Consider the following 23,994-nt stretch of genomic DNA (forward strand, 5'->3'; position numbering starts at 1 on the left):
GTATTAATTTTGATATGAAATTCTTGTTATTCTTGCCAAATAAACCATTTAAACAAAGGGAAAACTGTCCTCAATCTGAAGATTGGTTTAAACACTGCAGTGCTTTACTAGGTCCTGTTCTATTTGTGATGGTATGCCTTCATCTTCCTTTGACCTTTGCTCTAACTTATCCAGCAATTTACAGGAGAGACCTGTGTTTTACTGTGGATCATGAAGTATGGTGCATCTTGTTATTCTTCACATATAAAAACCACTATTGGGGATGGAAGAAGGAATAAATGACAGAAAACCTCCTAGAACCTTCTGGTGATTGAACCTCGGACCTTTGTTCTTTCATTGATTGTTGTCAAATAAACTACTTTAAATGAGAGAGGCTGAACCTTGATCTAATTTTAGTTTATTGTCATCAATAATTATTGAAATAAGCTATTCATGTTAAATGTATCATACTATTGCAGCCCTCTGGCCTATTTAGACCCTGCAAGTTGCAACATGACATATATGTTTGTGTTGCTGTTTAAAGACGCCCTGAATGAATATGCCTATGCTGCTGAACTTGCCGGTCTGCGATGGGAGTTATCAAACACTAAATATGGAATGATAGTGAGTATATGGCTATATTCTGAACATTATGATAACAGTTTAGAGAGAGTCTACATACATTTTCAATTAAATAACTGTTTCAATAAACTGGGAGTGATATGTAGAATCTGAAATTATTGTTGTGTGTATTGCATTATTTTTACAACTTCTAGTCTTCATATGTAACACTTTTTTCCCTTACAGCTTGGTATTGGCGGATACAATAACAAGCAGCATGTTCTGTTGGATAAAATAGTGGAGAAGCTAACCAACTTCAAAATAGACCCAAAAAGATTTGATATTTTAAAGGAGCATGTAGGTTTGTTTTCACTTTACCTAAATATAAGTTAAAATTTTTAATGTCTTCATTATGTGAAAACAAAATTACATGCATGATGTGTCTTTATTATGTGAAAACAAAATCACATGTATGATGTGCCCCCTCCACACACACACACAGTAATCTTCAAGGAATGTATTAAACTTGAAACATCTCAGTATACCTTCGTTAATGGAATGTCACCCCCGTATGAATGCTATAGATGATGAGAGATATTTTACGTTGTGCAGTTTTGACTCTGTGCAACTGGAATTATAAGGAGAAAAGAATGTACAATCATAGCTGTTAATCAGGCACACCTTTTTGTTAATTCTTTAAGAGTTCTTTCAATTGTGCATCAAAATTTCTTTGTGAGCACTAACTTAATGCAAACAAAATTCAGAGAACAGAGGTTTTGTAGTCCAGATTTGTGATTCTGGCTTCATCAGCGAATATAAACCATTTGAAATGAGATCCATAGTATATGAATAGGTCTTATACCTGTTTTCTGTGGCATGGGTAAGATGCACAGCATATTTGTGTAAGTTTGTATTCGAAGGGAACAGGGGCCATATAGGTCTGACCATGCTAATGTTAGATTTTTGGGAATTTCATTTATTGCGTCAGACACACACCAGTAAGGTATATTCGCAGGTCCCAACACCAGCCCCTTGTCTAACCAAACTCAGTGCTATTTCTCTAAGGGTTTTGCTGTTAAGGTGATATCACAACCAAAGAAACTAAGCTAACATCTTCAAATTTTGTAGTCCTTTCGTTGTCAGTTTGCTATAATATTAATGTAAGTTGATAAATATTACTTAGGGCTGTCTAATCGCTATTCAATAAAACACAGTGTTTGTGCTACATGCATTTCATCTTTATTATTCTTGAGGCATTGTCAGTGGCATGGAATATGTACATGTTCTTGCTTATACTAGTTAGTTTACATTTAGGCCATTGTGTATTGAGGTTATAAACAGTTCTGGAACTTTTTGCTTTTCTGTGATGATGTAATAATTCTAGGTGTAGGTTCAGGGAGGCTGATCTACAAGTGTTCTTTTTCCTTTCTATAGCTGTTCTTCATATGCTTACTGCCATTTAAAAAGTTCATTTTCACAGGACTAGGAATCGAACACTGGTTTTGATCTTGTGTTTGGACAGTGTTGCTGACTGTTTCACACACACACACACACACACACACACACACACACACACACACACACACACGCACGCATTGCTGGCATCTCAGAAAACAGTTTTCCTGCAATTTAGATGTTTGGGATGTATTTGTATCAAATATGTGCATTTTGTAACACATCCTACATGTCCAGAATGCAGGAAAGCTCTGAAGCCTCAACCCACTGCATATCCTCCAAACTAACTTCAGCCAGCCAACACTCAAGAGGGAAAAATTTTAGGGATCATGAATACAGAAAATTGAATGTCAATGTTGTGATGCAGATTCCATAGACATAATATGCAGAAATTGTAAAAGATGTTGCAAAGAACACATTAGGTGTTGGAAGTATGAAACAAAGCAGTTCATATTTGTAGAACACACACAACACGAGAGCCTCCATCCTACAAACATGGATCAAGATATGAAAATAATTAGAATAAGCAACAACAACAAACATCTTACACAAATGCAGGAAAACTACCGTATCCATAAAGCCACTGCTGACTATTACATGTGATAAATGATCAGACTTATATCAGTATAGATACTCTACTAAACTTAATAAAAGAAATGATAAGATATAAAATCAGTTTGTACATGCAGCTATATTAAAACAAATTCATATCAGCACCCACAATATCTGTAAATAGAACTTTAAATCATTACTAAATCGCAGAAAAGCAAAAAGTGTCAGAACTATTTATAACCTCATTCTGCAACATCATAAATATACACAAAAATATGCACATATTCCAAGCAAACAATAAATGCGAAACATATTTGTGCGCAAAATTCGTGTTCTATTCAGTTGTGATTCGGCAGGGTGAAGTAATAATTATCAGCATGCCATAAAACTAAATTAAAATTCTTCTTGGCAAATAAACACAGTGTGATCTTTGAGAGGTGATGTTTGATGTTCTTAGTCTCTTTGTAATTTGAATAATAATAATTCTGATAAATCTTTCAGCACATGATCAAGTTATCAAAATCATTGTTATGATGTACCTCTTGTGTTCCAACCCATTCAACACACATGTTTCATGATTATCACAACTCTCCTTTGGAACATGATGTAGGCTGTGGCATAATAAACTGTGGAGGTAGACATTGTCTTGTAATTTTTTCTGCAGAAATTAATTCATATCAATGACAACTTCTTTTATTATTGCTTTTCCAAATACATGTAATAATTTATTTAAAGGAAAATATAATTTGCACCTTTTTCAGTATATTCGTGGATTGAAGAATTTTGAAGCTGAGCAACCATACCAGCATGCTGTGTACTATTCTGCAGTCCTTCTTGCAGAGCAGGCATGGACTAAAGAGGAACTTCTAGCTGCTACTCATGGTGCGCATCATCCCCTGCATAACGAATATCATTTAATGTTTTCAGTGTCAAGCCTAGTTCTTTGTACTTGGCTATAAAAATTGTGTGATTTTTGCAATAATCAGACAAACTGCTAATGTTTCATTGTTAGTAGAGATGACAAACTATCTACCATTTTAACACTGTTTTTTATACTTATACACTTCAGTAAAAGAATTAGGTTTTGGTAGGTAGCGAAAGAATTAGGTGTCTTTTTTTTATTTTTTTTATTTTATTTTTTTTTTATTTTAAGAGTAGCACATAATTCAAGACTGTTTTGAAAATTTAGAAGAAATGTTTTGGAAAAAGACACAGCAAAATATTTTAAAATTTGTTTTGGTATTCTTCAAAGTTCTCGCATGTAAATGTATGTATCATGTTTTCTTGGTGCGATTGATGGGTGTTCAGTCGAGCTGTTGCTATTTTTGTGTTCCATATATCAGTGACCTACCCAGTCATCTTATTTGAGTGCTGTGAGTTGTTACATGTACTTGATACCTGGACTCTAATCCAGTTGGAGTATAGACGAAAGGCAAAGGTCCCGAGTTCGAGTCTCGGTCGGGCACACAGTTTTAATCTGCCAGGAAGTTTCATATCAGCACACACTCTGCTGCAGAGTGAAAATCTCATTCTGGAAACATCCCCCAGGCTGTGGCCAAGCCATGTCTCCGCTATATCCTTTCTTTCAGGAGTGCTAGTTCTGCAAGGTTCGCAGAAGAGCTTCTGTAAAGTTTGGAAGGTAGGAGAGGAGATACTGGCAGAAGTAAAGCTGTGAGTACCGGGCGTGAGTCGTGCTTCGGTAGCTCAGATGGTAGAACACTTGCCCGTGAAAGTCAAAGGTCCCGAGTTCGAGTCTCGGTCGGGCACACAGTTTTAATCTGCCAGGAAGTTTCAACAAGATATTAACTTGCAAACCAGAACTACAAAAATTACACTTGGACAGAAGGCAATTAAAGTTACCATCCAGCCATTGAGATTTAGATTTACTGTCATTCCCTGTATTGCATAAGGTGAATGCTGGAATGGTTCCCTTAAAAACATACAGCCAGTTTCCTTCCTCAACTTGAGCTTCGTGCTTTCTCTTATGGCCTCATCGTCAGCAGTGTATTGAACTCCATTCTTCCTTGAAAAAGAGGTGTGCGTTACACACAGATCTTAACATTATATGGATCACTCCAACTTCTGGTAACTGCAGAAGATTTCTTGGACTAATAAGATCAACTGCAAAAAGTAGTATGCCTAAAGATGCAGAATCAGCATTATATTCCTGGTCGGATTTTACAGATGAAACAAGTCTCTGTCTGCTGTCTGAATACATTAGAAGGAAACAGGAAATCTTCAGCCAACGCTAGATCAGAATAGTGGATATCAACTCTCACACATTCTACCCAGAGAACATTGTCTCATTTGCAAACACAATGTAACTGAGAAAACTCTCTTTCACAAACATGTGTACTGTAGCTCATAATCTAGTGTCTATATTGCGGGCTCTGGAGGATGTATGTTATTGCTTTCCTTTCATCTTTGTACTGACTTTCTCATTCATTTATTGGGAGATCTACAGTTCTGCAATTTTCGAATGGAAATCAGTACCAGAGGTGAAAGAAAAGGTAAGTGATGGAAAAAATCCCACAACTGACTGGAGATTGAACCTCAGGACTTTGGATTTCTAGTGTGACATTCAGTTAGCTACTGAACCAAACCAGCAAGTGAAGGTGGAACCAAGGCAGAGGAATCGAAGCACCAAAGCAAATGACAAGTATATGTGTACACTTATCTGCAAGAGATACTTAGCACAATTCTGGCCTTATGACAAGGACAGTTGCCCTGATGGAAGATGGAAGTTCTCAAATGTGAAGGGATACAGATGGTCTGCTAAATACCATAGTGCCTTCAATTACTACCACATATTCCGAGAAGCCCAGGTAAATGCCTCCATAGCGTAATGCTGCACCCACCGACCTGTGTTGTTGGTGCATTGTGTGTTTTGAACAGCTGTTTGCCTTAATGATGGCACATCTGGACACAATCATCAACCTATTATAAATAGAAATAAGATTCATCCATCAAGGTGACTAGTTTCTGTCGATCCACAGTCCATTCCCTGTAATACCAAGTCTGCTGCAGTCATAATTTACGATGTCATTGGGTCGACATGGGAACACATGGGGGCTGTCTGTGGCGATTCCTGTGTTTGCCAGTGTGTACTGAATGGTGTGATTCAAAGCGCTTGTAACTGCACCAACATTGCAGTATGTCAGTTTCTGATTTACAGCCTCGGGGGAGTGGGGGGTTAATCTCTGATTCTGCATTCTATGATGTGACACTGATGTCTACACCTTGTCGCATACTCGTCCTTCACTTTCCATAGGTGCTTCATCACAGTGGCATGTTAACAGCAGACCAGTACCCAAAATGATTGTTCCCAGGTGCTGGGTCATAGCAACCAGCCCTTTTATGTCAGTGTATTTCCTCATTTGGAGGTCATATCATCACCAAAGTGATTTCCCAATTGTCTCTGCTCCTTACTGCATCGCATACCCTTAGTGCTATCAAGTGGCATTCAGTCTCGTAGTGGGCAGTGGTTATAATGTTACAGCTCATCTGTGTACATTGCATAGAATAGACTAGTGTGGAGAACTGCGCCAAATCAGTTTTCAGACTGAAACAAACAATAACACAACAGAAAAACAACTACTACTACTACCACTATTACTACTACAGGGTGCGGCAGTCAAACCTGCATTTATTATTAGTGCATGGAAGATTGGAAGTAGTGGGGGAGGGGGGGGGGGGGGTTGAGTAACCAAGGCCACCACTGTGTTCCCCAACACAAAGCATTTCAGTAGCGACTGATGACCTCAGATGTTAAGTCCCATAGTGCTCAGAGCCATTTGAACCATTTCAGTGGACTAAACAACGATGGTAGTATGCAATGAAAGCGTTCTACCAAAGCAGTAGCTACGTAGCTGCTCAGCATTGTTCCCGGGTGCATTTTGAAATTAATCAAGTTAACTCAATAAAAACTTGGGTCGAAAACTTTGCAGATGTCTGTGAAACAACAAAGAAAAGAGATGGCAGAGCGAAGACAGTGCGTACTCCCGAGAATGTGGAAGCTGTAAGAATTGCTGTGGGAAGAAGCTCCTATAGATCAGTGCATAGACTTGGCCTTGAGAAGCTGAGTACACCACAGCTCTAGTCCTCCCACCGAGGAAAAAAAAAACCTGCCCGTACTGACGATCAAACCCTTGGCAGTCAGCTTGACCACTCAGCTGCAAATTTGTTCTCTGTTGTAAAATGGCATCACAATACTGTCACAAGAGAGGGTAACACCAGGATGCCCATGACGCACTGTTGTGCCATCAGCTTTCTCTCTGTCCCTACCAGCACTGACGTGAATTCGTACCTGATGGCTCCAAACACAAGGGTGCCAGGAGTAACACAGCTGTGCTTCTCCATAACATTACAAGAATAGGACCTGGAATGTTACTGCGGTTGTTTGCTACTGGGGATTATTTAACCGGGGTACTGATTCTGTGAATGTGATCTGTCAAGAGTACGTTCATAATTACCGTTACCTTTAAATCTTCTCTTTTTGCACTCGTCCCACTCCTAGAAGTTGTGGTCCTGCTGTGCTGTGGCACTCATTGCCATAGCAAACTTCTTCACCGTCTGCAGGAAAGTGCTATGGTAATGGAAGAGTGTGTTTACTGTCCACCAGCTGTGAAATTGCAAAACTACTTCTTTTCAAAGTCCTTCTGTATTTAACACTGCCCATAATGTATTTGACATACCAGTTAAATGTTCAAATTTCAGTTCTTATTAACCAAACTCGTTGACAGATAGATCATTTGTATCCCAAAGTTGAGAAGTAAGTAAGTAATTCCATACAGTCTTCTTTGTCTCATCTTTCAGAACAACAGCCATTGTTGTCCTGATGCTTTCTTCTTTGGTGCTCATGAAACTCTGGAGTTGCAATGTCAAAGTGTAAACGACTCCTTCGACACTAGTACAACACCCGTCCTCCATCAGACCTTGTGGCTGCACTGCGCTTACATTTGTATTTCGCATCTGAACATAAATAAAAAGTTTGGGCACAGTATTTGGTCTTTCCTGTACCATAAATTAAGTTTTCTACATGACCGTCTTTCACCCGCACAATAGAAAGGATGTGTGACATGTTGCTGTCTTGAGCAGCAACATGTACCACTGCAGATCCCCTGACTAAGATGAAAGATGTCATGTAAAATAATTTCAATAACTAATCACACTACGGTATAGCTTTGACCTCTGTGAATTACTATTAGTTCCATGCCGAGAGCCTCTTTAAGACAGTGTGTTATTCCCATACTTTTCACAACAAACTACACATATTTAGATATTTTCACTTAACTATTTTTCCATTTGTAATCACTTGGTTGATCAGATTTAGGTGGTAATCTCTATGTATCAGTATATGGTAATTATATATCTAAAAACAAAGATGATGTAACTTATCAAACAAAAGTGTTGGTATGTTGGTAGACGAAACAAACACAAACACACACACAAAATTCAAGCTTTCGCAACCCACGGTTGCTTCATCAGGAAAGAGGGAAGGAGAGGGAAAGACGAAAGGATGTGGGTTTTAAGGGAGAGGGTAAGGAGTCATTCCAATACCGGGAGCGGAAAGACATACCGTACATATGTCTGCTTGTGTCTGTATATGTACGGATGGATATATGTGTGTGTGTGCGCGCGTGAGTGTATATTTTTCCTCCTAAGGTAAGTCTTTCCACTCCCGGGATTGGAATGACTCCTTACCCTCTCCCTTAAAACCCACATCCGTTCGTCTTTCCCTCTCCTTCCCTCTTTCCTGATGAAGCAACCGTGGGCTGCGAAAGCTTGAATTTTGTGTGTGTGTGTGTGTGTGTGTGTGTGTGTGTGTGTGTGTGTGTGTGTGTGTGTGTTTGTTAGTGTGTCTATCAACATACCAACGCTTTCGTTTGGTAAGTTACATCATCTTTGTTTTTAGATATATTTTTCCCACGTGGAATGTTTCCCTCTATTATATTCATAGTATATGGTAATTAGTATTTCATAATTTATAATTAATTCCTTACAACATATGCCCTCCTTGGTATATCTTTGTTCTTTCCCTATATGTCACATTCTATATGTCAGTGAACACTGTTTTAAACAGAATATTGCCAAAGATTAATGAACAACTTCAGAAGAAAATTCTTGAGGTAGCCTGTCATTTTGTTTCAAACAATTTTCCTACTTGTAAAAACCAACGTGAACAATTCTCCATGACTTTGTAGGTTCTTTTTGTTACATATGTATTGATTGTGGGTAATCCCCTGTAACTGATTTACTACATGGTTCCCTCACTTTGTTTGATACATTATGTTCCAACCGTTTAAGTACCATAGGGAGTTGTGTGTTTGCATTACAGTTCACTCTATTTCTCCTGTCTTCACATCTCAGATTTGCCTTCACAAAACATTCACTGAAAAATGGGGATTTGAAAGAATCAGCATTGAAACTTTAACTGTTTTGGCGAACACTTACTCAAATTTCCGTACTTTCACTTTACAGTTTCATAATCGATTTACTCCATTCTAATCCTCTGAACAGGTACTGGAAACAAACTTTATCATAACTGTGATGCATGAGTCCCTCCAATATTTATTCCATGTAAAACTGGTTCAGGTCATACCTTATTTGGATTCACATGACCATGAATTAGACTATGTCTTTATGTTGAATCTGCCTATCCTTTATATCGTAGCTCCCCATAAGAGTGGATGCACTTAATCTGTAAAATGTATAATAGCATGCACAGTTTTCAACATTTCCTCTTTGCTATTAACAGTGTTGGAGTTTCTCCTTAGAACAGTGACCTTACTTTTTTTTCATCACTAAATCATGATTACTGCAATATTCCTACATTGCACATAATAGTGGCACATTTTTCTTATTAGTCAAGCAACAAGAGTTTCCATGTACCTCTGTCTGTGTGCCTTACCTCCTGAATTGTGTGTTGGGACATCATCATATCCTTTGCCGGAGTCAAAAGTACTACTCTTCCTCCCCCCCCCCCCCCTCCCCCCCCCCCCCAGCTCCCAATAATCAATAATGTGACATTCTAACATGTGCCGTTAAGTACAATTGAATTAATTCTAACTGTCATCTGTGTCAACTTTCTATGTCTATACATTGTGTGTGATATCACACATTTCTGACTTTTCCTTTGAGTACAGGTAGTAATTACCTTTTAAGTGGTACGGGTAAAGACAGGATTACAGCTATAGTAAGATATGCATATGGAAAGAGGAACGGTAGTGCTGGTATTCCTATTGGAGATGAAAGAAAGGGAAAGAAAAAGAAGAGGTGTGTTAAGATTGAAGAAAGAAAGACAACAGCCTCCAAAAACTGATTCCTTCCCATCCCCTACCCAGAGGTACCCTGCCTAGGAGTACTTCACCATGACACTGATTGGCATCCCCCACAGAACAGTCCTGTCACCATTTTGCTCGTTCAGGCACTGGAAACTGTTCTTAACACACCCCTATTGATAGTCTGTAGAGATATGGTTGCCTGACATCCGTTATCAGTCATTTGTACTTGGCATCTCATACTATCACATGACGCATATGTGTATATTTACATGATTACACAATATATTCAATGTATGTAATTTGTATTTTTGTACCTGATGATGTTTTATAGGCTTTCTAACGTTGCTCTGTGAAGCAATTGTGCACTAATTATCTGTTAACTAGTGCTTCGCTTGATAATGATAGTAGCTGTCGTAGGGAATTCAGTTCCTGTGCAAAGAATCAAGTTCTCCTGAGGTTATGAATTTCATTAATGTATCACTATCTTTTTCTTGATCTCTTCTTGGATTCACCAAAACACTGTTTAGCGTGTGGCATAACCCACTGTCTTAAAAGGTCCACTAAATCTAGGATAAAGCTTACTCATTTGTTTCTTTAAGTTTGAGCTGTGACAGAGTTATTTGACTACAACTAACTCATTCATCTGGAATGAGGACATTCGAGCTCCTTCACTTCATTGCCTTTTAATTCTGCCTACCTATGTAAAATATCATGTACTATATTATGTAGTTTTTTTAGTACATCTTTGTTGAAGTATGCCATTTAAATAGTTCTAATAATGGCCCACCGATAAAATTCTGTCATTACTTCTACAGAGGATTGTCCTGTTGTCACATGGTGTAGCTCATTCAAGATTACTTCTATGTATACAATTTTGTATACATTACTTCTACGTATAAGATTAATTCTACATAGCTCTTAACCAGTGCTTTTTCTAGTGCTTGTATGAACACAGAGGCCAATATGTTTAAACTGAAGGTAATACTTCAAATTGATAAGATTTATCAACAAATAGAAAACCAGAATATTTTCTTAAGTTGTTGTAGAGTTGTACCTGCCAATACCCATCATCAGATCCAACCAGCTGCAGTACATTACTTACTCAAACTTAGCCAACAAATTATGCAATACATATTGGTCTGTCCCTTTGTTTCTGTATGTTTGTTCAATGTGTGAGCATCTAAAATGAATTGCACACCTCCTGTGGCTTTTTCACTAGTAATAAAGGGCTTCAACTCCTTGTTTTATACAGTCTTATTTATGTTTCTGTTCACAACGGTTTGACTGCTGGGGACGATTTAACTCGTCATGCCTCGCTGTTCCCCTGGCGCATCTGACGTGTATAAGTGCGGCCCTTTGGTCTTCCCTACAGCACTAAGGATGTGTTGACGAGTACCGCACCACCGGCCTTTGCACCACTAGGGACGAGTTTAGGCATGCTGAATCACAGCTGCCTAAGCGCTACAGATGTGTAAACATGCACAGCTGTCTTTCCGCCCTCCTCTTCCAGTATCTGTTCAGTGGTCTGACTATATAGTTCAAGAGCGCATTATGTTTGTTACTGCGTTCCCTCTTTGCAGAATTCGACTCCGATTCCTGTGTTTTTGTCAGTTTTCTTGTTTTCCTACATGAGAAATGTCACGTTGTCATGCTTACACAGATAAAACTGCAGAAGAAATTAAAACAAGAAGAAACTGAGTTTAAGCCCACTGACAAGGTCTTTGCTATCAAGTGGTCTGAACATGGTGAAAACAGAGAAGACTGAGAGAGATACTGGGGAAAAAATAAAGATACCAAAATGTATTGTAGCTTACAATTAGAGGATGGATGCAGCTGACCGTTGTGACATGTTACTGAGCTCAGTGGGATCGGTGCGTAAGACTGAGAAACAGTTTAAAAAAAAATTTTTTTTTTTCCTTTTTTTTTCACATTCTGGATTTGTACACTCTAATGCCCATGCTCTCCACTGGTCGGTAACAGGGTGAAAAATGGAACTCGCAGAGTTTCACCTTTCTCTCGTAAGGGAGATTGTAGAAAAATATACTACAGAACACAAAAAGCTGATAGGGGAAGGCGTTACGAAGACGAGAATCCTCTGCAATTCACAGGGAGACATTTTCCGTCTGTTATCGTGAGTGAACATTCACAGAAAAGTACGCTAATGTGCAGATGCGTGGTTTGCACGGAACAGAAAGTGCGCCGGGAAACTGGGTACCAATTCAAAACTTGCAACGTTCCATTATGTGTTGTACCCTGCTTTGAGACTTATCATACAAAGAAGCATTATTAATCATTGGGAACGAAAATAAAATTCTTTTGCACTTTTGCCTTGTTGTTTCACAATTGTGAGACCATAGCCTATTCCTTCATTATTGCATCAACTAATATTGTATAAATTGTGTTGTTATATGTCCCAGTGGGCAGCAGTAATGAAAAATAAACAGCGAGCTAGATCAGAAAAAATTTATTATCTGTACAAAAAAATGAAACTGATTGAGACAGTTGTCAATGAGATAATGAGTAATTAAATAAGTAGTTGGCTGGGATCTAATACAACTGTACTGCTTAATGCTTTGAGTGCATCATTACTATGGGGTAACACCTGTCATTGCTAGCAGAGTGGCATAATGAAAGTTTATTGCATAATTAAACAGTGCTTTAACTGGTATTATGTAAGTTTATTTTATCATTGTTTATTAAACTAAGAGTAAACTATGAATTTCCTCTTACATGGTGCCCTTCGTACCATTGACAGCTATTGTTTACATGTGTACAAAACACACTACACGCCAGCTCGTATTATGAACCCGCTCAGGGTTAAAGTTACAAATGTAGTCTCTGATCAACCCTGGCTTCCCAGAAAACACGATCCTATACTTAAATAAAGTATCGTGTAAATCATTTTATTACTCATTCATTAACAGGTGTAATTTGTGAGCTTTTTAACCTTATTTGTTTGATTGACACATTAATTTCTTCTGTACGTTTTTCGTTACATGCTGTTTGAGCTGTAGTATTTAATGACAAGATAGTATTATTTCCTATCATATTCACCTTAAACACTGCAACATAATTCTGACAATTGTGATTCCAGTATAATAATTCATTGTCGAAGTCCATTTTTACTTTATACGTTACTAACCAATTGAGATTTACCAATGTCTGTAAGGTAACATTAGGTATGACTAACAATGTGTGCATAAATTTATAATGATTTATGTGTATAGGTAATTGTCTCACTATTATAGGATAAGTATCCATTAGTGTATTGTGTTTAGAGTAAGGTAGACTGTTTGTTACTCCATTGTCTTTGATGTTTGTGTTGCTCGGTACAAATACCTGTGAATTATTAGTTCCTCTAGTATTTAATTTAGAAACATTGGGCCTCCTATCTTTGCACCAGAAATTACTTCCTTTCTATCTTTGATGTTTAGCAATCACCCTCATTGTTTGCTAAAGCGTAACTCCATTGCTCCAATTTTCTCTCTAACTGTAATATCTCTTTTTTTTTATTTAATGTATTTAACCATTCAGTGGATATTAATAAATTATCCACATTATACAATATCTCCGTAATCGCCTCACAATAACCTGTACTAAATGCTTTTGATCTTGTGGGTTGTCTAAATATTTTGATCTAAATTTTTGTAGAAAATCCTCTTAAGAAATACGTCTGATGTACATCTCCTTCAGGTTCAAATTTAGAGAATTGTTTTGACCAGTTTAATCCATTTTCTAATTGCAATTCCTCTAGGTAACTCAATGTTAGATACAAATGTTTTATTCCTATGTTCCTACTTGGTGTTATTTAACTCTTGCCACAATCTTTGGAATTCATTCTCATGATCAACAGTACCATCTAAAGGATTAGAATTACCACTCGTAGTGTCTACTTTTCCGTGTACTTGCTGTTCTACTAATAACTGTAAATGCTTCTCCATACTGGTTAAAGTATTTGGATCACTAGGTAATTCAATAAGCTTTCTATTTGATTTCAATTCTTCGACCATATTTTGTGTATATGAAATTAGAGTTGCTACTGTTTCGAAATTATTTGTACCTGTACCTACTAATGGTTTGCTCTTATCATAGCTACTATTAAACTTTTCCTCTGCATCCTCCATAACCAAATCACATTGTTTCTGTATTTCTTTGTCTTCCTCCTTAGGTAAGTTTACTAAGGTTTTTTCAATTTGAGAAATTCTACCCATTGTAGTTTTAAGTGCTGTTATATCATTAGACATGTCTCCTGCCCTATCTAGTTGTTTCAATGTATGTGCTTGAAATCTGCTGTCCTTTTTGAGTGTTTTCTTATCATTTGACATTGTTGTTACAATGTGAGATAGTTCCTTTAATTGAGAAAGCCATTTCATCTTATCTAGAATCTCAGTAAACATTTTTGTATCCATACTCCTAGTGATAGGCATATACTATGGTGTGAATATTGCCCACTAAGTAACACAATTTTTTAATTTTTGTATTCACCAACTAGGATCACGAAACAACTTTAGTTCCTCTTCTTCCCTTGTTGTTTTCTGTTTTTCCAGTACTCCATCAGCTTCTCCCCATATGATCTTTCCCCTTCTTCTGTCCTTGCTGTTTCCAGTTTCTAATTTCTTCTCCATTGAAAGCCTTCTAAATTTTGTATTTTATTCTGGAAAAGATGTGTTTGTTATATCCAATCCTTTGATTTTGTTTCTTTCTAGATCTTTCCTTATTTCTGTACTCCATGCTATTGTCATTTTCACCTTCCACAAATACAGGAATATTTGTTTTGTGAGTCTGTTCTCATTCATTGGTTAGAGATGTCTAAAAAAATTAATCTTCTTTTTGCCATTACTTCTGATATTTTCTCTATATTTTTGTAGACCACCTCATTACTTCTCATTTTCCAGCCACCTGTAGTTTGTATCAAGTAACACTAATTATTTTGAATAAATGTATTTTTTCCCTTGAAACCAGTGTGTGGTACTACTGATAAAATTATTTAGTTGGATAGATAAAGAATCTACTCTTCGGGCTATGTCAGAACACACTCATAAAAGACAGTTGTTATTGGCAAGCTTTTGGAGCCATTGGCTCCTCTTTCAGACAGAAGGGTTGAAGGGGAAGAAAGAGGGGTGAAGGAAAAGGACTGAAGAGGTCTTGGAAAAGGGGTAGATTTCGGGAAAGTTACGCAGAAACTTGGGTCATGGGAGTCTTACCATACAGGATGAGAAGGAAAGATTGATTGTTGGGGACTGCATCAGATAAAATTTGAAAACCTGAGAGCTTAAAGGTGGAAGACAGGATAGTATGCAGACAGAGATTGCTGCTTAAACATCATGCACGAGTTAATAAGAGTGAAAAGCTAAGTGCATTGTATGTAACACATGTGGGAGGGGAGCAGTGAAAAACAGATGGGAAAGACAATGAAAGGTGTAGAAAACTAAAATGGAGTGAAGCAAAGAGTAGTTACAATGAAGAAATGCTGAAACAGAAGAAATTAACATAAATTAATGCAGTGTGAGTGGTAAGAACCAAGGACATGTTGTAGTGCCAGTTCCCACCTGAGGAGTTCTCAGAAACTGATGTCTGTGGGAAGAATCCAGATGGCACGTGTGGTAAAACAGGTGCCGAGGTCACGAATGTCATGTTCTAGAGTATGCTCTCAAAAAAGGATATTTAGAGTTGCCAGTGTACACCCTCTGCCTATGCCAGTCATCCTAATCGATAATTTGGTGGTAGTCATGCCTATTTAGAAGGCCAAACAGTGTTTATATAACAGCTGGTATATGACGTGTTATTTTGCATGTGGCTCTTCCTTTGATAGTATATGTTTTGCCAGTTACAGGGCCTTTATAAGTGGTCGTAGGAGGGTGCCTAGGGCAAGTCTTGCAGCAGGGACTGTCGCAGGGGTAGGAGCCATAGGGTAGAGAGATGGGTGCAGAAGGAGCGTGCAGTTTGACAAGAAAATACCGATGATTGGAAGGACCACAGAAAGCTATTCTAGGTGTGGTGGGTAAAATTTAAGACAGAATGGATCTCATTTCAGGGCACAATTTTAGAAAGTCTTGGCCCTTCCGAAGTAGCTGATTAACACACTCCAGACCAGGATAATACTGAGTCACCAATGGTGTGCTCCGGAGTTGTTTTTTGGGGCAATCAACAGTACCAGGATTGGATGTGATGGCCCAGGAAATCTGCTTTCTGGGGTAATTATGTGCAGTGAAGGCTGAGGTGAGAATGGTAGTGTGTTTCTGTAAAGAGCCTGCCTCCAAACGGTCCCCAACAATCAGTCATTCTTTCTCGTCCTGTTCGGTAAGTTTCCCCTGAACCGAACCGCGGCTCTAGGTTACTTTCCTGAAATCTACCTCTTTCCCTACACCTCTCCAGTCCTTTCCCTTCGCTCCTCTTAATTCCTCTTCAACCCTTTTGCAGAGGAAGGAGCCACTGGCTCTGAAAGCTTGCCAATTACAGCCGTCTTTTATGTGTTTTCTCTACCGCTTCCTGGTGAGTATATTTATCTATCCAGTTCTCCCCAAATCTATTCAAAACCACCTTGTTAGTTATGTGATCTGTCCATCTCATCTTCAGCACTCTTCTGTAGCACCACATTTCGAAAGCTTCTATTCTCGTCTTGTCCAAACTATTTATCATCCACGTTTCACTTCCATACATGGCTATACTCCATACAAATACTTTCAGAAATGACTTCCTGACACTTAAATCTATACTCAATATTAACACATTTCTCTTCTTCAGAAGCGCTTTCCTTGCCATTGCCAGTCTACATTTCATATCCTCTCTACTTCGACCATCATCAGTTAATTTGCTCTCCAAATAGCAAAACTGATTTACTACTTTAAGCATCTCATTTCCTAATCTAATACTCTCATCACCACCTGATTTAATTCGACTACATTCCATTATCCTCATTTTTGTTGATGTTCATCTTATACCCTCCTTTCAAGACACTGTCCATTCTGTTCGGCTGCTCTTCCAGGTCCTTTGCTGTCTCTGACAGAATTATGTCATTGACAACCTCAAAGTTTTTATTTCTTCTCTATGGTTTTTAATTCCTAATCCAAATTTTTCTTTTGTTTCCTTTACTGCTACAACCCTGTCTCACACCCTTCCCAACCACTGCTTCCCTTTCATGCCCCTCGACTCTTATAACTGCCATCTGGTTTCTGTACAAATTGTAAATAGCCTTTCACTCCCTGTATTTTACCCCTGCCACCTTCAGAATTTGAAAGAGAGTATTCCAGTCAACATTGTCAAAAGCTTTCTCTAAGTCTACAAATGCTAGAAACGTAGGTTTGCCTTTCCTTAATCTATTTTCTAAGATAAGTCATAGGGTCAGTATTGCCTCACACGTTCCAACATTTCTACGACATCCAAACTGATCTTCCCCGAGGTTGGCTTCTACCAGTTTTTCCATTCATCTGTAAAGAATTTGTGGTGGTATTTTGCAGCCGTGGCTTATTAAACTGACATTTCAGTAATTTTCATATCTTTCAACACCTGCTTCTTTGGGATTGAAATTATTATGCTCTTCTTGAAGTCTGAGGGTATTTCGCCTGTCTCGTACATCTTGCCCACCAGATGGTAGAGTTTTGTCAGGACTGGCTCTACTAAGGCTGTCAGTAGTTCTAATGGAATGTTGTCTAATTCCAGGGCCTTGTTTCAGCTTAGGTCTTTCAGTGCTCTGTCAAACTCTTCATGTAGTATCATATCTCCCATTTCATCTTCATCTACATTCTCTTCCATTTCATAATATTGTCCTCAAGAACATTGTCCTTGTATATACTCCTTCCACCTTTCTGCTGTCCCTTCTTTGCTTAGAACTGGGTTTCCAACTGAGGTCTTGATATTCATACAAGTGGTTCTTTTCCAAAGGTCTCTCTAATTTTGCTGTAGGCTGTAGTAGATGGTAAAGTAATTATGCAAGTGATCTGAGGCACAGCCTGGGAGTTTGTCCAGCCACCTGTGCTGCATAAAAGAGAGGACCTGACTCAGTACAGTAACAATGTGATGCTGATGCTGCCGTGGTGCTAGTTATGGGAAAACCATTGACCATATTCCAGTTGTCAGTATTAAATAGAAACAAAACAAATCATCCTGATCAAACACCAGGTCTGGCCCGATTGGAAGGCGAGATAAGGCATCGGTGTTAGCATGCTGCCCATTTGGCCAGCAGTGGATCTGATAATAACAGGAGAGGAAGAAAGCGCACTGCTGTAAACAATGTACAGCTGTGTTCAGCACGTAAGCTGTGGAGTTAAAAAGAGGAGCCAGTGGCTCGTGATCTGTGATTAAATAGAACTTAGAACTGTACAAGAAGATGCAAAAGTTCTTGATTGTGAACACAATCAGCAAAGCCTCCTTTTCAGTCTGACAAATTTCTGAAGTCATGCTCACCTGATAATTTTATGAACAACTCATCACGGTGGGGCAAAGACGATGTATCTATCATGGACTGTGTATTAATTGTGACACTGAAGTTACTGCAGAGACAAAGCTTACCCATCGCTTTCTTAAAGATGATGAGTGGTGTAGCCCATTCACTGGTAGAAATCAGCTGAATGACATCGACCGATGTCAAATAGTCTGATTCGGTCTTGACAGAGTCGCCTAACGTGACAGGCACCTGCCGCACCTGAAAAAAATGAGGGTGGGTGAGCGCTTTCATGGTAATGTGGGTCTGAAACCAGTAGCCCTGCTGTCCTGAACATGGAATTGACTGAGCAACTTCAGACTCTTCTCCTCTGTCAGCAATCTGATTGTCCATGGCCTGTGACACTTCAAAGGGTTTTGCTATACTGAGCACATCTGTAAGCGTTGGATTCTCACATCGAAGAGCTTTATCACAGACTTCCCTATATGGGGCCAGATGAATAGCAACGTCACGCACCGTGTGGTCAGCGTAGGATTCGCGATAAGTACTAGTGACAGATTTAGGACAAAGGCTCATCTCGTGTAATTCTGCAGCCCAGACTTTGTAAGATTGGTTCAGGTGTTTCTGACAAAAGGAAAAATAAAACACGTGTTGTGGTGACATGCTTCCTGTGACAATAATAGGTTGAGAGAAGTCTGCACGTGTAATCAAATGATAAGCTTGCCAGTTCTTGCTAAGGCACAAGTTGGCACATCAACTGATATGTGTCCAGCGAAAGCCAGGAAAGAAACAAAGAAGAAAAGAAAGAAAGCCCTGCATGGGTTTGCATCAACCACACAAAAAACCTGGAAGTGTTGGCGTAACTGTGTCTTGTAGGAATCTCAATCTTCAGCAGATTCATCATGTGCCAGAAAGGGCAACGGTTGTTCTGACTGAAGAGTAACCTGTCACGAACACACAGATCCCAGTTGATTGTGAGCAGTGGCGAGAACCTGTTGTTGTTCTGTGAAAGCTTGCTGCTGGGCAGTGGTGTGTTGGAGTATTCCTTCCATTGAGGTGTTTGTCGGCTGGCTGGGAACTGGCAGCACTAACACACGGAGAAATTGTAACCCTCACCCGTCGCCAAGTTTGTTACAGCAGGAACAAACACAATTTATGGAACATAGTACATTATAGAGGCAACGTAAGATACACTGAAGTACAGGTTGTGTATAACACCGAACACATTGACTGGACAACCGTAATAAGGGTGGCAGAATAGACTGAGTAATCGTTTGCGATCACTTGAGTAATACTGATTCTTTGACTGCTCACCATAACACGCTGTGGTGCCAATCCTGGTGGCATCTATAAGCAGGCATGTGAGCTGTATGGATGCCCATCTCTGAAATCGAGCACATCGTGAGTGAAGGTACATCACTTCTTTTTCATAATATGGTAATTATTCCATCGTGGATTTTCCATTGTATCATTTTGCCCAGCAGCTGTTCTTCCATCTCGTAACCCAGTGCTCTTTTCCATTGTTAGTGTTTTGTAATGCATTTCTTTACTTAGTGTCCATCCTCTTCTTTTTCTTCTTTCGTGTGGATAGCATGTCACCTTCCAAATTGCATCACACGCTCTGACTTATCAGCCAAATTGTATCAGTCTTCTTGTCCATCCGTGCACAGTACTCACCTGTGTGACAGCACTGATCATTGGTGTAGCCTGACTTGGTCCCACATTGCTCCTGCCCATATAATTAATTATATACCTTCAAGTTCATCAATCTTCCTGAGTCACTCCCATGTATTTTCACATGTTATTTTCCTCCACCATGGATCCACCTGCAACTCTCCACAGTTTCTATTCCTTTACCGTACGGTGACTTGCTTATTGCTGTTGAGACCACGTCCTTAGTGCCCATGACCTTGACACTATTGAACACTATCTTCCCTAATGCCCAATGGATTCCAAACCTACAACCTACTTCCTGGTCACCATGACCAACTATATACTCAGCAACAATTACTTCATCTTTTAAGTCATGACCTACAAATAAATCTGTGCAAGGGCAATGGTCACTCGCATGGCACAATCCTGTACCAACCTATTCGAGAGCCACCTGGAATAATCCTTTCTAACCACCCAGAATCCCAAATCCCTCATCTGGTTCAGATTCAGTGATGACATCATCTTGATCTGGATCGAGGGTGAGGGCACTTTATCCACATACCTCCAGAACCTGAACACCTTTCCCCCAATCACTTCACCTGGTCCTCCTCAACCGATCTAGCTATCTTCGTCGATGTTGATCTCCAAGATGACTGCATCAGTACCTCTATTTATACAAGACCTATGAACCACCAGTAATACCTCCACTCTGACAGCTGGCACCCTTTCTGTACCAAGAAATTCCTTTCTTACAGTCTGGTCACCTATGGCCACTGCATCAGTAGTGATGAGCAGTCCCTCTCGAAATATGCCAAGGAACTTACTGAGGCTTTCACAGATTAAAATGACCTTCCCAACCTTGTAGAGAAACAAATCCCCATGCCTGATCTCTCCAGCCACCCACCACCTCCCAAAGTCCCATGCCTGGTCACAGAGGAGCAGTCCCCTCATGACATAGTACCATTCAGGACAGGAGCAACTGAATCACTTTCTCTCCGAAGGTTTCAACCAGCTCCTATTGTGCCTTGACATGAGGAATGTCTGACCCCATTATCTTTCCCACCTCCTCCTACAGTGGTATACTGCCGCATACTGAATCTACACAATATCCTCAACCATCCACACTCCACCATTGCTACCGTGCATTGCCTCATGGCTTCCTGTAACAGACTTAGATGCGAGACATGCCCAACACATCCTCCCATGACCACCTACTCCAATTTGATCACAAGCATCAGAGGCAGGGCTATCTGTGAAAGCAGTCATATGATCGAGCTAAGCTACAATCGCTGTGCTGCGTTCTACGTGGGCATGTCAACCAACAAGCCAACAAGCTGTCTCCATGTGTAGCCACTGGCAGACAGTGGCCAAGAAATAGCTGGACCACCTAGCTGCTGAATACACTGCCCCGTACAGTGTTCTTCTTCACACCAGTGAGTGCTTCATAGCTTGTGCCATCTGAATTGTGCCTACCAACACCAACTTTTGTTAATTGTGCAGGGAGGAAGTGTGTCTGCAATGTATCCTACATTCCTGTAACCCCCCTGGCCGCAACCTTTACTAATCACTGTTAGTCACCTGCCTACATCCCCTCCCCTGTTCCTGCGCCAGTACTACACAGCCTTCTATTCCATGAAACCACCGAGAGTCTTTTTACTTCTCTCGTTTTACACCTCCCCCCCCCCCCCCCCCCCAACTCCACCCTCTGTCTAACCTGACAACTACACCTAGCTGCACTACTTTCTCTCCATCTCATCAGTGTATGTCCTCCACATCTACCCTACTATCCCTCCCTCTCCCCATCCCAATATCTTCCTTACCTCCACCACATCGGATTGCTTCTCCCATCTTACACTGCAGCTCACAGTTCCATCATGTGTGTGTAAGTTGTGTCTGCAGGTGTGTGTGTGTGTGTGTGTGTGTGTGTGTGTGTGTGTGTGTGTGTGTGTGTTGTCAACCTTACTGGTTTAGCAGTCTTTTTGTTGAAACTTCGTGGCAGATTAAAACTGTGTCGGACCAAGACTCGAACTCGGGACCTTGGACCTTTGCCTTCCGCGGGCAAGTGCTCTACCAACTGAGCTACCCAAGCACGACTCACGCCCAGTCCTCACAGCCTTACTTCTGCCAGTACCTCATCTCCACCTTCCAAACTTAACAGAAGCTCTCCTGCAAACCTTGCAGAACTAGCACTCCTGAAAGAAAGGATATTGTAGAGACATGGGGGATGTTTCCAAAATGAGATTTTCACTCTGCAGCGGAGTGTGCGCTGATATGAAATTTCCTGGCAGATTAAAATTGTGTGCCGGACCGAGACTTGAACTCGGGACCTTTGCCTTTGTAGGTAGGAGACGAGGTACTGGCAGAAGTGAAGCTGTGAGGACGGGGTGTGAGTCGTGCTTGGGTAACTAAGTTGGTAGAGCATTTACCCGCAAAAGACAAAGGTCCCAAGTTCAAGTCTCGGTCCGGCACACAGTTTTAATCTCTCTGGAAGTTTCATATCAGCGCACACTCCGCAGCAGAGTGAAAATCTCATTCTGACTCTTTTTGTTGCGCCTGTCCATGATTCAACATCTCCACGACGTGGAGAGTAGCAGTTTGTCGTTTTCGTAGTTAGTTTCATATTCCATGTATTATTTTACGTGTAGAAATGATAACAAAAACTTGCCAGAAATTTATGATCATACATTATATGATTAATACTTTTGACTGTTGCAATCTTCATTTCTCAGGTTTGTAGGTGTTCTGTAACAAGTCACTTTACAAAAGTATTATGTTACAGTAAATATGTATACAACGTGTATAAAAAAGTATTGAACCTTGGGTTGGCTAGAATACACTCATTGACTTGGAGGTGCAGACTCATAATCCCCTTTGAACTAGTCTCCTTGCTGGTGCACACGCTTGTGCCATACCTCCACCATTGTTGTAAACTCTTCAGCAATGCATCTTTTTGATTGGTGGTCAGCCGGGCTCTCACATTTCTCTCTTATCTCTTGACTCAAATCATGTTGTTCCCTCCAAGGACATTTTCAGCTTGGAAAATAGCCTGCCATCTAGAATCTCTTTAAACTTCTTCTCCGAAGAGTGATGCTATGTATAGGAATATTTAAAAAAAATTTCCTCTACTTGTGAAATAAGTAGATAGTCAAAGGTTACTTTTCATCAACTAACGATAAATTAAAACATCATACAGAACAAACTTCTCCCTTCTCACATAAACATCTGACCTCTTGTAAGTCACACATATCACCTTACGTCAGAAACAAATCTAATTACATCCACAAAAGAGTAGGCTTAATAACCATAACTATATACCACAGGATTCATGAAATACGTCTTGCTTCTAGCAAGGCTGGAATAAGAGTTTTTAAGTGTTTATTTTTCACTAACAATAGCCACTGACACTGTTATCACAGAGTTACATAAATACTTCATGGTCCTCTTGTATGCACTCACTAAACATCCATGAACTGCCCAAAAGGTACTTGTCGGTGCCGTTCGACCGCCGTGTCTACATTCTTTGTGCAGTAGGTAGGATTTCTCTCTCTCTCTCTCTCTCTCTCTCTCTATCATATCTAAAATATCATGTGTTCGAGGCAGTAGAAGGCTGAGTGATTCTATAATTTATGCAGAAATTCTCAAAACACTACAAGGGGAGAGCTAACTAACCACAAGAATGTTGTGTTTGATAAGGAATGTCTGAATCAGATGCTCAGCATGGAGCTGCCAAGTTTCTGTTACCCACAGATCTGGTCACTTGCACCGTACAGCTTCACGAAGGCAACGTAGGCTTTCGTGGTGCTATTCCTTTGTGACAGTTTGGCTTTTTGATGTATACTCATGATTCACCACGCAATGAGAGTTGAAGAAAGCGTTCAGACATGCAATGCGTTTTTGACCTGGGAGATGACAGAAATTTCCTCTGTGATGACTGCATCTTAGTTTCTGTGTTGTACCCATAAATCCATGTCTCATCATCTGTGATCACAGTGCTCAGAAAGTTGGGGTCTCTGTTCATATGTGCTGTGTGACTTTCAGGCAGCATTGGCAATTTCAGCATGAATTTCACAGTCTCACATTCACAGATTATCAGTCAAAATTGAATGTACTGATCCAGAGCTTACCCTTATC

At 39.8% G+C, this 23,994-nt stretch overlaps 1 protein-coding gene across 1 annotated transcript in view; it reads left to right on the forward strand.

The window, feature by feature from the left end:
• LOC126278967 (insulin-degrading enzyme) overlaps nt 1-23,994 on the forward strand; it is a 164,673-nt gene that overhangs the window by 93,868 nt on the left and 46,811 nt on the right. Inside the window, 3 exon segments of the mRNA XM_049979260.1 lie at nt 459-603; nt 787-897; nt 3,309-3,429. Of these exon segments, the coding sequence (XP_049835217.1) occupies nt 459-603; nt 787-897; nt 3,309-3,429 (377 nt within the window).

Source organism: Schistocerca gregaria, chromosome 6 (assembly GCF_023897955.1).
Source record: "Schistocerca gregaria isolate iqSchGreg1 chromosome 6, iqSchGreg1.2, whole genome shotgun sequence".
NCBI classification, from domain to species: Eukaryota; Metazoa; Arthropoda; class Insecta; order Orthoptera; family Acrididae; genus Schistocerca; species Schistocerca gregaria.